Source organism: Gavialis gangeticus, unplaced genomic scaffold (assembly GCF_001723915.1).
Source record: "Gavialis gangeticus isolate Ggan-Ray unplaced genomic scaffold, GavGan_comp1, whole genome shotgun sequence".
Lineage (NCBI taxonomy): Eukaryota > Metazoa > Chordata > Crocodylia > Gavialidae > Gavialis > Gavialis gangeticus.
Genome location: NW_017729024.1, coordinates 152,802,240 through 152,814,235, shown reverse-complemented (window position 1 = coordinate 152,814,235; position 11,996 = coordinate 152,802,240). Strand labels below are relative to the sequence as shown.

The following is an 11,996-nucleotide window of genomic DNA, read 5'->3' as shown; positions in this document are numbered from 1 at the left end:
GGTCAGGCAGGGCATCCCACAGCTGGTGCCCTGGCCCCCACTGGCAGGTGCACGGCTGTCCTGGGGCCTGGGTGGGGGGGTGTCTGCTGGGGCTAACAGAGCCAGCACCATGGCCAGCAGGAGCGCAGGGCACTGGTCGTCACTGGCAGAGGCAGGGGCATGGGCTGAAGCAGCCATGGCATAGGGAGGAAGGGTGGGCAAGGAGGGAGCTGCTGTGTGCTGCCCCTGCTCTGGGCACATGGCTCCTGGGCAGGGAAGGGGCTGGCCAGGAATCAGAGGGTGGGGCTGTTTTTCCAAGATGGCTGTCAAGTGCTGGCAGCTGGCTCTGGCTTCAGTATAGCTGCCAAGTGTTGGCAGCCATGTGGCTGGAGGCTGGAGCTCCCCCCAGCAGCCACAGAGGTACGTGGCAGGGCTGAAGGGACTTGGCACTAGATTTAGTGCCATGTGTAGATGCCTGCCAAAAATCGCTTACTGTGCATTAGCTTAATGCACAGTAAATTTAGTCATACTTAAATGCATGTGTAAATGCATCGTTTATTTATGAAGATCTAAGTCAGGGGTGGTCAACCTGTGGCAACCTCCGTGTAGCATATGGCAGATTGGAGGGGACAGGGAGCACAGTGTCAGATAGGGCGTGAAGCAGAAAGCAGAACAGAAACTTGGTCAGGGAGCACAGAGTGGCACCCAGCCAGTGGGGGGGGGGGGCTAATTTCCGGCAAACCTGCCAAAATATTGACACCCTCCCCCCCACTCCCCACTGATCTAAGTCATTCAGCAATTCCCCTGGAGACCTACTGAAGAAACTCCTTGCAGTTCCTCCCTACACAGAGCTCTTGATTTGTAGGAAAGCAAAGAGCCCTTCAACCCCATATACAAAAAATAAATCTCCCTTAAGCTTCTGCTCGGAACCTGATAGACTGACTCAGGGAAGTCAGAGAAGTGAGACCCAGAAGCCTTATCTCTACCTGCATACCTCTCTCCCTAACGGACCTCTTCTTGCATATCCTACCTCTTCAGAAGACTGTGCTGCTCTCACACCAACCAAGCTTTTTTATGCTTGTAATGAATGATTCAGCTTGAAAGTCATTCCTTTAAGTTCTGCTTTAGAAGCAGAGCAATAACACACATAGCACTGCAAATATGTTGAACATGTTACGAGTACCTGTGAAGAGACATTCCTGGCCATCAGCGGGGGCAAGAGGTTTGTGCTGTGAATCTGGGATAGCCACCAGTGGCTGCAGAACCTCAGAGCGCTTTTCTGGAGCCCAGTGAGAAGCCAGCACATCCCAGCAAGAGGCTCCTTACCTGCTTCACCACCCTTCTGAAAGTTTACCCCTCCAGTTTGCTACTGACAAGCAAGCCCGTTTGGTGTGGGCAGATGGGAGGACCAACTTAGTCACTGCAGTCACGTTTCGGCAAGGTGGCCTCACATGGCAGAGATCTGCAATCATTACAACCTATTTACAAAAGCCACGGGAAAACCACCAGGATATGAATTCATGTTACACAGAGAAGTGCCTCCTGATGCTCTGTGTGACTGGAAGGGCATAAATAGTTTGCTATTGCAAAACAAGGGAGGAAACAGCTTTGGCTTTGCAATGTGGAAGCCTGCCTAGGCCCTAGAGTATCTTTGCTATCTAAAATTTGCTGAGAACCTGCTGTGAAGTGCAGTGTTGCAATAAGCATTTGGCATTCTGGGGATTAGCAGGGTTGGTGCCCTGTTACAAGTGCTGGGCAGCAAATTAATTTCCTCAATGGAACTGACTTACTGATTTATTTTCTGGCTTGACTGAGAAGCACAGTTTACATTAGGTTAGAGGGTGCTGCTCCCGTTAACCGCAGTTGGCGGGGAGAATGACAGGAGGAGCTGGGATGGAGGGTAGGAGTTGGTTAGTGGGCTAGCTCTAGCAAAGTGGGCTACTCTATTATTGTGGACAGCATCAGCAAGAGTGAGTGTACAGCATGGGAAGGTGAATCAGTAGCAAAGATAGAGGAGAGAACCAGAAGACAGAATAGGTGGAGAGGCCTGTGACTGGCAGGCAGGTCATTGCCAAGTATGTGCTCACCCCTTTGATCATGTGAAAGTGGTCTGAGGAGGCAGCTGTATGATTGCCAAGTAGTATATAGCCCAGATGGAGTCACACAAACATTAGTACACAATGAACTTACTGAGATGTGAAATGGCTTTCAATGGGAGTACAAACTATGTCATACCCTGACAATAACTACATACAAAGGCGTTGTGGGTGTGGGTCTCTTTCGTTTGAAGCAGCTTGTTTTGCATTTTTTCCTTAGAGGAACTTTGTTGCGATACAGAGCTAGGCTTGAGCAACTCATGCAAAGTGCTGTAATGAAGATAATCTGCGAGGGTACTTTTACTGCGCTGAGAACTTCCTGGGACTTGCAGTGGGGCAGTGAGGCCTCCCAGCAGTCATATGCTCATATGACCTACTTGCATCTTTGATTTACATGATTAAGTGGTTGAAGGGCTTGGCCCTACTGTAAGAACAAACAAGCCTGAAACAGAAGGGCACGATATGCCAATAAGGATGGTAATAAGACATTTTCAATTCTTTTAAATATATTGCCCTCCCTTGCCCCTTCCCACATTGCCAGTTTACACTTATTGGTACAGTATTTGTATAATTGTACAATTCACTTCCATTGCTCAGTGATGCCTGGAGCCCTTATTGTGTATTTTTAAACCTTTCTAATTGTCAATATTTGGGGGGTTTTAGTTCTCTTTTAATATTTTTTTTTTTTACTGGCATGTGTTAGAATTCACTTCAGTTAACGCTTTCCACTTACTACTCATTTGTTAATGCTGATCAAGTAATAATGCCCCACATTTCCTTGCCTCTAGCTGTGCCAGTACAGCTACCCTGGAACCCCAAAAGGCAACCTCCATGGACCCAGCCTGAAAGGTAACAACTCAAACTCAGATCCACCACGTCAAAATCCAGTGAAGACCCCTTATGCACAAGGCTGCACAATTTTGTCTTCTACTTACAGTGTTGCCAACTCACAACCCTATCACTGTTCAGAGTTATTTTTGCAAATCCTCATTGCCCTGTAATTCCATGAGAATTGCAGTTTTAATTTTTAAAATAAATTTCTTGCCTTCATAAGTACAGAGAAGAACTTTAAAATGTGACCCATATACATACTCTAAATGCTTAAGAAACTGCCAGGGAAGTCAAATTAAAAACCACCTAACATACATTTTAAACCTCATTATTTTTTTAGTTAATCTCGTGATTTCTAAACACAGCCTCATATTTTCTTCAAAGACTTGTTGTGGTAAAGCAGCATTCAGGAGCACCATGAGGAGCAGGATTTGTTGGGTAATACTTTTTTATTGAATGAACTATATAGCCAGAAAAGGTGTTAGACAAGCTCAAAATTCACCATCCTCATATTTGCCCTGGGAGATAACATTTTTACCCAAAAGCTTGTCTAACATCTCTTCCAATTGTGTCATTAGTCCAATAAAAATATTAACCTTGCTTCTCTTATGTTCCCTGGACCATTGTGGCTACAGTAATTCTACTTCAGCATTTCTCAACCCATGGATGGTGACCCAAAAGTGGATTGCAAGCATATACGAAAGGGTCGTAAACAAACTTTAAAAATTGATTTTTGTTTAAAAGAGAAAACCATGAGAAAATCTGGCCTTTCCCTTGCAGGCTGGCAGAGTTGCAGCATGCAAGGGGCTGCTTGGGGCCCCCCCACCCCACACGCACTGCTCCACGCACTGGTGGGGGGGCAGCGAGCCAGGAGTGCGGGGCACTGGGTTGGGACTGGCCATCAACATTTACTAATGGGTCCTGGTACAAAGAAAGTTGAGAACGGGGGGCGCTTGTCCACATGGCACCTCTCCTGTTTTCACGTTACAGTTTTCCTGTGTCCACATGACAGAAATCGCCATTAAGTTAGCTAAATATCGTCTATGTCCACGTTATCAGCTGATTTTATTGTTTTAGATTTTTTTTATCATGCTAATTTAAAACACCTGTTTTATTTTTAGCTCCTGAATTTCTTCCATGAGAGCTATTTTTATCATTTTAAATTTGTAATGTAGATCTGACTTATGCCCCAAAACATGATTTTCCCTGCTTTCTAACTATTGCACCACCAGGTGCCGCTTGGGTTAACTTGCGAATCCACGGAAATCCATGGAAGTTCATCTAATTTCTCCTGTGCTGATTTTTCCGGATGCCAGGTGCTAATCTTGCAAATTTTTACTGATTATTTTATTACTTATATTAGATTAGACAGGTGCCCCACTGTTCTACTTCATATGAATTCACAGGTATTATTTTAGTCACCAGAGGGCGCACCCATATCCTGTTGAACCCAGACCAAATCTATTGAAAACAAGCAAGGGAAAAAACTCACACAGATGAGAACCTTTGAGGGCGAGATTTGATTGTTATATCTGACCACTTGGCTAAAGTAAAAGTGTAGCAGAGAGCAAAATTTGGCTCAATGACTTTACAAGTCCTCGTGTTTTCTCTAGTTCCAAACTGGAGCAGAGTGGATAGAGCAGGGGCGGGCAATTATTTCGGGCAGAGGGCCACTTACTGAGTTTTGGCAAGCCATTGAGGGCCACATGACAGGCAGCCAGGGGTAGATAAATATTTATTTTCTAAATTTTTTAGGGGCCATGCAGGCCAGATAGAATGGCCTGGAGGGCTGCATCCAGCCCACAAGCCACATTGTACCCACCCCTGGGAGAGAGAGTGAGGGTGCACCCCAATGAGTGTGTACATGTAGTTTGCGGTGCCTCAAATCTGTTTGAGGCACCACAAATCGCATGCAGTGCATGTGTACCCACACTAATTTGCAGTGTAGCGAGGGTTTTTTGATATTGGGACATCCTGGTGCCAGAAAACCCCCTGATGCTAAAACAAGCAGTGTGGCACATGCGGTAGCAGTGTGTGCAGCCAGAAACAATGCCTGGCCAGCCACAGCTATGCTCTGGCTGCCAGTCAGGCTCTGAGCAGCTGAATTGCTACCACTGCTGCCCCAGAAGGCTCCCCACAATCCCCGGTAAGGCTGCTGGGGCCAGCACAGGTGCTAGCCCCAGCCTCCTCTACCCCACCTGGGACAGTTTGTCCCACACCAACTCCACGTGCAAGGGTGTGTACAGTGACAAAAAGCAGCCGTTTCGCTGTGACAACCACATGCCTCTGTATGTGGGGACATGCCCTGAGAGGGGAAGATGAGGGACGAGAGAAGGGGCAAACTTTACACAAATCGGGATATAACTGGCCTGTTTATTGTTTAATTACTGTTATTAAATGCAGAGTATGTTTGCATAAGAAAAATAAGTGATGTAGATATCCTGACACATCTGGCACCCAGAGAATAGAAGGACACATCTTAGGAGAAGTCACTGTACCCCTGCTTTAACACTTTGCACCTGTTGTGCAAGCTTCTGCAGACTGCCCAGTGATGAAAGCAGGTAGAACAGAGTACACACAACTTTCCAGACCAGCAGGCACAGAAGCCATTTTAACAGGTAGAGTTTTAAGGCAGATTTAAAACTATTTATAATCAGCTTCTCCAAGGGACTGTGCAACCTGTAGTCTCACCAAAGACACCAGGGGCTGGGAGTGTAACTTCTCACTGAATCAGGCTCTTCAGCGTCCTGACCTTGGGAGAGATCTGATTAACCTCCCCAAGGACAGAGAGAAATGACTTCCCAATAGAAAATTGTAAGAAAAATATAAAAATCCACAGGATGGGCACTATCCCCCAGCAACACTCTGTGTATGTAAACAGGCTGCAAGTCACAACAGCTTAATCTGTTGGTTTCATAGTTTCATCGTTTCTAGGGTTGGAAAGGATCTGAGCAGATCATCCAGTCCGACCTCCTGCCATGGCAGGAAAGAGTACTGGGGTCAAACGACCCCATCAAGGTGTACATCTAGCCTCCTCTTAAAGACCCCCAGGGTAGGAGCCAGCACCACTTCTCTTGGAAGTAGGTTCCAGATCCTAGCCGCCCTGACTGTGAAGTAGTGCCTCCTGAAATCTAGCCTAAATCTACCCTCTGCCAAAGTTAAAGTGTGAGAAGATGAAAAACAGACTTTGCTACATTATAGCTATAAAATCTTCCAGAAATGTGGCACCTGTTACACGTAGTGAGGGATCCAACAGACCTAGGGATCCAAATACTTCACTGTAATTTCTGCCCGTGAGTAACTTTGCCATCCTAAAGTGTCTCATAGAACAGAGATAAAAAACTTCCTTCTGGTACAACTTAGTCAATCAAAAGGACAACAAAAAATTGCTCCCCTAATTATATGGGAGGAAGTCCTAGAGATCCAGTAGGTGACAAAAAGCTCAAGGAGCAAATTGCCGCCAAGGTAGCAACGCCCCAAAGAGACTGGTGGTGAAATCTTAGCCAGGGGCTTCAGCACATCATTCACTTCAAAGGTCTGCAATGCTAGTGCTAGGTTGCAATGCTACAACTGCAAAGTTCTTAGCAAAATTTACAGTGACAAATACTTCACTGTAATTAACTTTTCTGAGGATCTGTCATTTTGTTGTTGAAGCTACTCTGTGGCACCACAAAGTCCACTATCTGCTCTCCAACTGCCTTTTGCTTCAGAAAAGGTGATGAACTAAAATGTTTCAGGGTGAAATCCTGGTCCCAAGGAAATGAATAGGAGTGATGCTGTTGCCTTTATCAGGCTGTCACTCTTAACATTTTCCCAGCTTATGGTACAGAGAACAGAGCTATCATCTCGGATCACTCCCAGAGTCCTGAAGTTTTAAACAGTTTCATTTCTGAATAGAGACACTTTACTTTCTGATTAAGAAACTTAACATAACTGCAGCAAATTGCTAATGTACAATCTGACTTACCCTCAGATGTCTGAATGACTACAATTGCAAGAACAGTGAAGACAGTGGCTAAGTTCAAGTCCATTCTTTCCAAGAGCTGCAGGCTTTACCGTAGCAGACCTGGCTGGAAGGTACAGAAAACAAGTGTGCTACGCTGTGGTGGAAGAAATTCACTTGAAAGCCCCACCCTTGGTGGCTGCTGCAAGTGGATTTGATCCTGCCAAGCACTTCAGCACATTCTCCAGGTGACAAACATGATTCATATCTTTGCCTTTAATAGAATGACTCATATTCTTGTCTCAAATGCTTCGCTAGAGTGGGGCAGTGATCAGGACCTTTCAGGACTGATGCAGAAGAACCACTAATACTGCCTTCCCCCAGTCACCTAGGAGGTCCAAATACTGCTCTCTGTAGACTCACAGCTCCATTGAATTCAGGTGCAACATAAACAGGTCAGTGCAGTTGCACCACAGCTGAATCTGGCCCAGTGATTTTCACGCAGTTATATGGCCACAAAGGCAGAATTGGACTGTACCATTTCAGCCATCCACAGCTTACTGAAATTTTGAACTGTTAATCACTACCCCAAAACTAAAGCATCCTTGGAGACATATATCTGAGGGAACATCTATAATGATATCTCCACCTTTTCTGTCCTTTTGCTTCTAAAGACAGGTTTGGCTGGGGGGAGCTCGCTTGGAGCCGCAGCAGAATAGTCTAATCTGAACACACTGGGGTTTTAGTAAACATTTCAGTAAAGTGTGAGGTTGGTTGGATTTCCTATTTCTGGGGGTCATGGACAAATGTCCTTCTCTGATGCTGGCACAGAGTAGAAAGTGCCTAGTGAAAATGCTTCCAAATCTGTTAAAACTGGTGTGCAGAAAGAGCACAAGCATTAGGAAATGCCTCATGCTCAGTCCCCACATCTGATATTACTGTATAGCAAGGGGAATAGTGATGAAGCTAAGCAAGAAAAATGCTTCTTTCCCTTCAGTATAGTATGTATGCTCATCTTTCTCCCTCCTCTTCTCAGGTCTCTTCTGAAACTTAAACTGATGTAGAAGAACCAGACTTAATTTAGATCCTAGCAGGGTAATACAAAAATGGGCAACTAGTGAAAAAAACTAAAGGCACCTTCCCACCTACATACTGGTATCCCTCCTCTGCTAAAATGCACCCAATTTCCTAATCTCTCCTGCCTTGTAACAGCACCCCACTCACTTTCCAGTCTCAGGTTGTTGGCCATGTTAGTTTGCAGCCAGGCAGAAGGCAAAACAAGATAGCACCTTAGGGTGTCTTTACACGTGTTCCGGGGTGTGCCTTAATTAGGGTGGCTCTTGGGACTCGCTCTAGTGAAAGTGTCCACAGCACTTTATGTATTTAGCATCCTGCACTTGAAAATGACAGTGGAGGCACTCATCAAATGAACTTTAGCTAAAGTGCCCTCGCCGCCATTTTGAAGCATGGGTATGCTGAATACATGTGATGCCAAGGCACTGGAGTGATTCAAGTCTGCTCCAATGCATTCTAATTACAACACGTTGGAGCAGGCATCACCACATGTATGTTAGAGACTAACTGGTTAGTCTCTAAGGTGCCATCCTGTCCTGCCTTCCAAGTTCCAATCTCTAAATCCTTATTGTATACAGAGATCCTGGTTTTCTCTGTTTAAAAATCCCAGAAGCTCAGAAAAATAAATCTAAAATTCTCCAATTAAAAACCTTCAAATGTGCTTTTTTTTTGGCAATTTAAATGAAACATCACTATATATATAGGTATCAGTTGAACACAATGGTTTTTTGTATATTTACAATTTTAAAGCAGTTTGGAAGCCTACCAGTGCCTCAATCATTATAATAAAATAAATTCTAAGTACCTATATATTTTGGCATTTGATTTTGGTTTTTTTGTCATGGGCTTTCCCTACCCGCTTTGATCACCAGGACATGGTTCCAGCTGTGGCTGTTCCCCTCACTGCTTTGTGGTGCTGAGCTGCCCTGATATGCCAGTGCCATTATAGGCAGCAGAAGGGTGGGGCTAACGGGGCTCATCCCCCACCAAACACAGGGCAGCAGGTACGGCCACAGGGTAGCCCAGCCGCAGACTGCTGGAGCAGGGGAGGAGCGGTGTACACACTCAGATACACTGTGCAGCCAGGATCGCAGCCAGCCCAGCAGGCAGGTAAGTTTCTTTCTATCTGCTTTCTTTATGACTGTCTGGGCTTGGGAGGGGGAGGGGCATATTGATATCCCCGCAGTGCAGGAGGGAGTGGGGTAAGGGCAGGGGCGAATCAGTCACTCTGCCCCGCTCCCTGCTGCACTGTGGGGATTGTCCCATGACCCATCCTGGCTGGGGCCCCATTCATGTGGCCCCCCCAATCTTTGCATGGGACAAGGGCAGGCTGCAGATGCGAGCTGGGCTCTTGCTGCTCCTGGCCTCCATGCCTGGCCACCGCCTTTGAAAGGAGCTACTGGGCTGCACTGGGCTCTTCCTGGGGATGACTCGGAGCAAGGTGGAGTGGTCATGGGGGCCCCGGGAGCTCTGTCCCCTCTGGTGCAGCCAAGGCTGGCCCTGCCCTGGCCCCTGGCTCCGGGCCCTTCTGGGTGGTGCAGGGCCGAGACTGGTGTGGGGAGGCAGCTGGTGCCAGAGCGGGGCTGGGGGGCAGTGGATTTGCAGGGGCCGCTGGTGCTGGGCAATGACCCTGGGCATGGGGGAAGGAGCAGCTGCACTGGGCCCGGCTCTGCTCCACACCCTCCCAATCCCTGCCTGGTCCCAGCCCCACTCGCTCCCTCTGCCCCCCTTTCCCCTCTCCCCACCCCTTTTCCGACAGACATTCCTGCAGGTGGAGGGGGGGGGGTGCACGCATGTTCGTATGTGCTCAGCATTCCCTGCCAATTTTTTTTCTCTCGCTGCCCATGCTGTTACCCCTCATTCCCAAGCCTCAACCCCCAACTTGTCCCCAGCCCTGCTGGTGCCTCTCACTTCTGACCCACAGCCCCTGCCCCTCCCAGGCCTGCCAGAGGGAGTCCCCATCTGCTATAGCTCATTACAGCTGGTTTATGGGTTTTTACAGCCTGTGCTATGCAAGAAGTAAGACTAGATTATCAAAACACCTCTAGGGTGATGCCAAGCTGTCACTGTTGATATGAACACAGCTGTCACGTTTCCAGTACAATTTTGAGGTATGTTGATGTCTTGGACATGCACTATATTTGTAGTGCTATAGACACTCATATCACACTACAAAAAGCCAGCGTGCATATGTTCAGGCTATATGGAGCTCCACAAAGATGGTGGATCTGTTACCAAAATGGTGGATCCACTGCAAAGAAGTCCCAGTTTCTTCTCTATAGGACATTTTGTAGCACCACACATAACATACCTGGGTTTCTCTTGGTCCCCCAACATCCCATAGTGCCTCACTCTCTTTCCCCACTCCTAGGGGAGAAAGGTAGAGTGACAGCCTGAAGAAAGCAGAGCTGAAGCTCTGCTCACCACTGGATCTGTCACAGAGCCCTTCTGTCCTGGGGGAGCAGCAGCTCTGTCGGGAGACTCTCATAAGGGCAGCAGCAGAGAAGGCTGCCTCTGCTGCAGGGCCAGCCTGAACAACTGCTGCATGGTGGCAGTGGCAGAGAGGACTACAGCCGTGATGGCAGTACGAAGAGCTGCTACCCCTGCAGTAATGGTAGCAGTAGCAGAGAAAGCAGCTGCTGCCAGCCCCTGCCCCCGCATCAGAAGATTGCAAAACTGATGGGAACATCTATTCATATGTCCTATGAGATATTGAACACAGCGTGTTTCTTTAGGCTCATCTTCAAGGAAGTTATTTAGGAGAAATGCGCAAGGGTTTTTGCGCAGGTAAGCACATACAATAAGCATCTGTTTCATAACATCATGTGTCCAACAGCAAAGCCAGGGGAGGCTTGCAACATCAAGGAGCCTTTGCCAGTTTGTAGCTAGAACATGATAAGGGTATTGAACAGGGCATCTTACAGTGTTTGTATGTGTCATTTGTCCTTTCTCTCTGGCAAAGCCGGCCAACGCATCAATGGATCTGTTTACCTTGCCTTAGACATAATCGAAACTAATGTCCCTGTTAGCACAATTCTGGGAAAAGCTTTGCTAGTTAACATTTTTTTCTGCAGTAGCTGGATGGCTGCCTATGCATATGTTATTGCAGAGTCAAGCAATACTAATGGCTAGAGTTTCCTTGTTTTGTTTTTATTTTGCATTTCTCAATGGGTTGCACTGATTTCTTCCTCTATCCGTTAACCCATTTATTATAATTTTACATGTTAACATTTTTCCTGTCAACTACGTAACATAAAGAACTTGTGATTTACAACTGTGTACTGTGTCTGAAAGAGTCCTGGTTCACCTCCTGTATCTTGCCATGGAAACAAAAAACATTCTGTTCCTATTGGCTTTAGGAGTATAGAAAAATGACATGTGAAGCCTACAGGAACATAAACACTACCCTGAGCTACAATTTAGGAGCACTGTTGAAGCACTTGATTTCATTCTGAATGCTGTTGTTGTGCCCTTGGCCATCAGGAATACAATGTACATTGGCAGACAAACAGTCAGAAAACAGCGCGTCTGTGCAGACACTGTGGATTTCAAGTTACGAATTGGGCTTCAGACCATGCTATTCTTTTTTCTCTTTCCTCCACTATGACTCATCCCAGTGCTGGGCTTTGTTTCTGGTCTCACTGACCTCAGACTTTTGCTGTTCATTTCAGGATCTGGTTCTTAGACCCAAGCCAAGAGACATCAAGCAATACAAACTCACTTTTTGTGCTAGAAGACACCGCCATTCTCTGTGCATGTTCAGCAGCAGGGATATCGAATGTCCCTTATATCACTTATATAATTATTGGGACGCACTCCTGTAAGTTCTGCTATCTGGGGTATCTTTGTATGTTGTGATAAAGGACAAGTGACACATACAAACACTGTAAGATGCCCTGTTTGATACCCTTCTCATATTCTAGCTACAAACTGGCAAAGGCTCCTTGATGCTACAAGCCTCCCCTGGCTTTGCTGTTGGACACATGATTTTATGGAACCGATGCTTATTGTGAGTATGTGCTTACCTGTGGAAAAACCCTTGTGCATTTACTTCTGAATAATTCCTTGAAGAT

General features: G+C 46.5%; 1 protein-coding gene across 1 annotated transcript in view; it reads right to left on the bottom strand.

Moving 5' to 3' along the window:
• The window catches only part of CCL28 (C-C motif chemokine ligand 28), a 13,949-nt gene extending 6,931 nt beyond the window's left edge, over positions 1 to 7,018 (bottom strand). The window contains exon 1 of the mRNA XM_019517900.1: positions 6,874 to 7,018. Coding sequence (XP_019373445.1) covers positions 6,874 to 6,937 — 64 coding nt within the window. The 5' untranslated portion in view covers positions 6,938 to 7,018. The remainder of the gene's footprint in view (positions 1 to 6,873) is intronic.
• Positions 7,019 to 11,996: the final 4,978 nt, after the last annotated feature.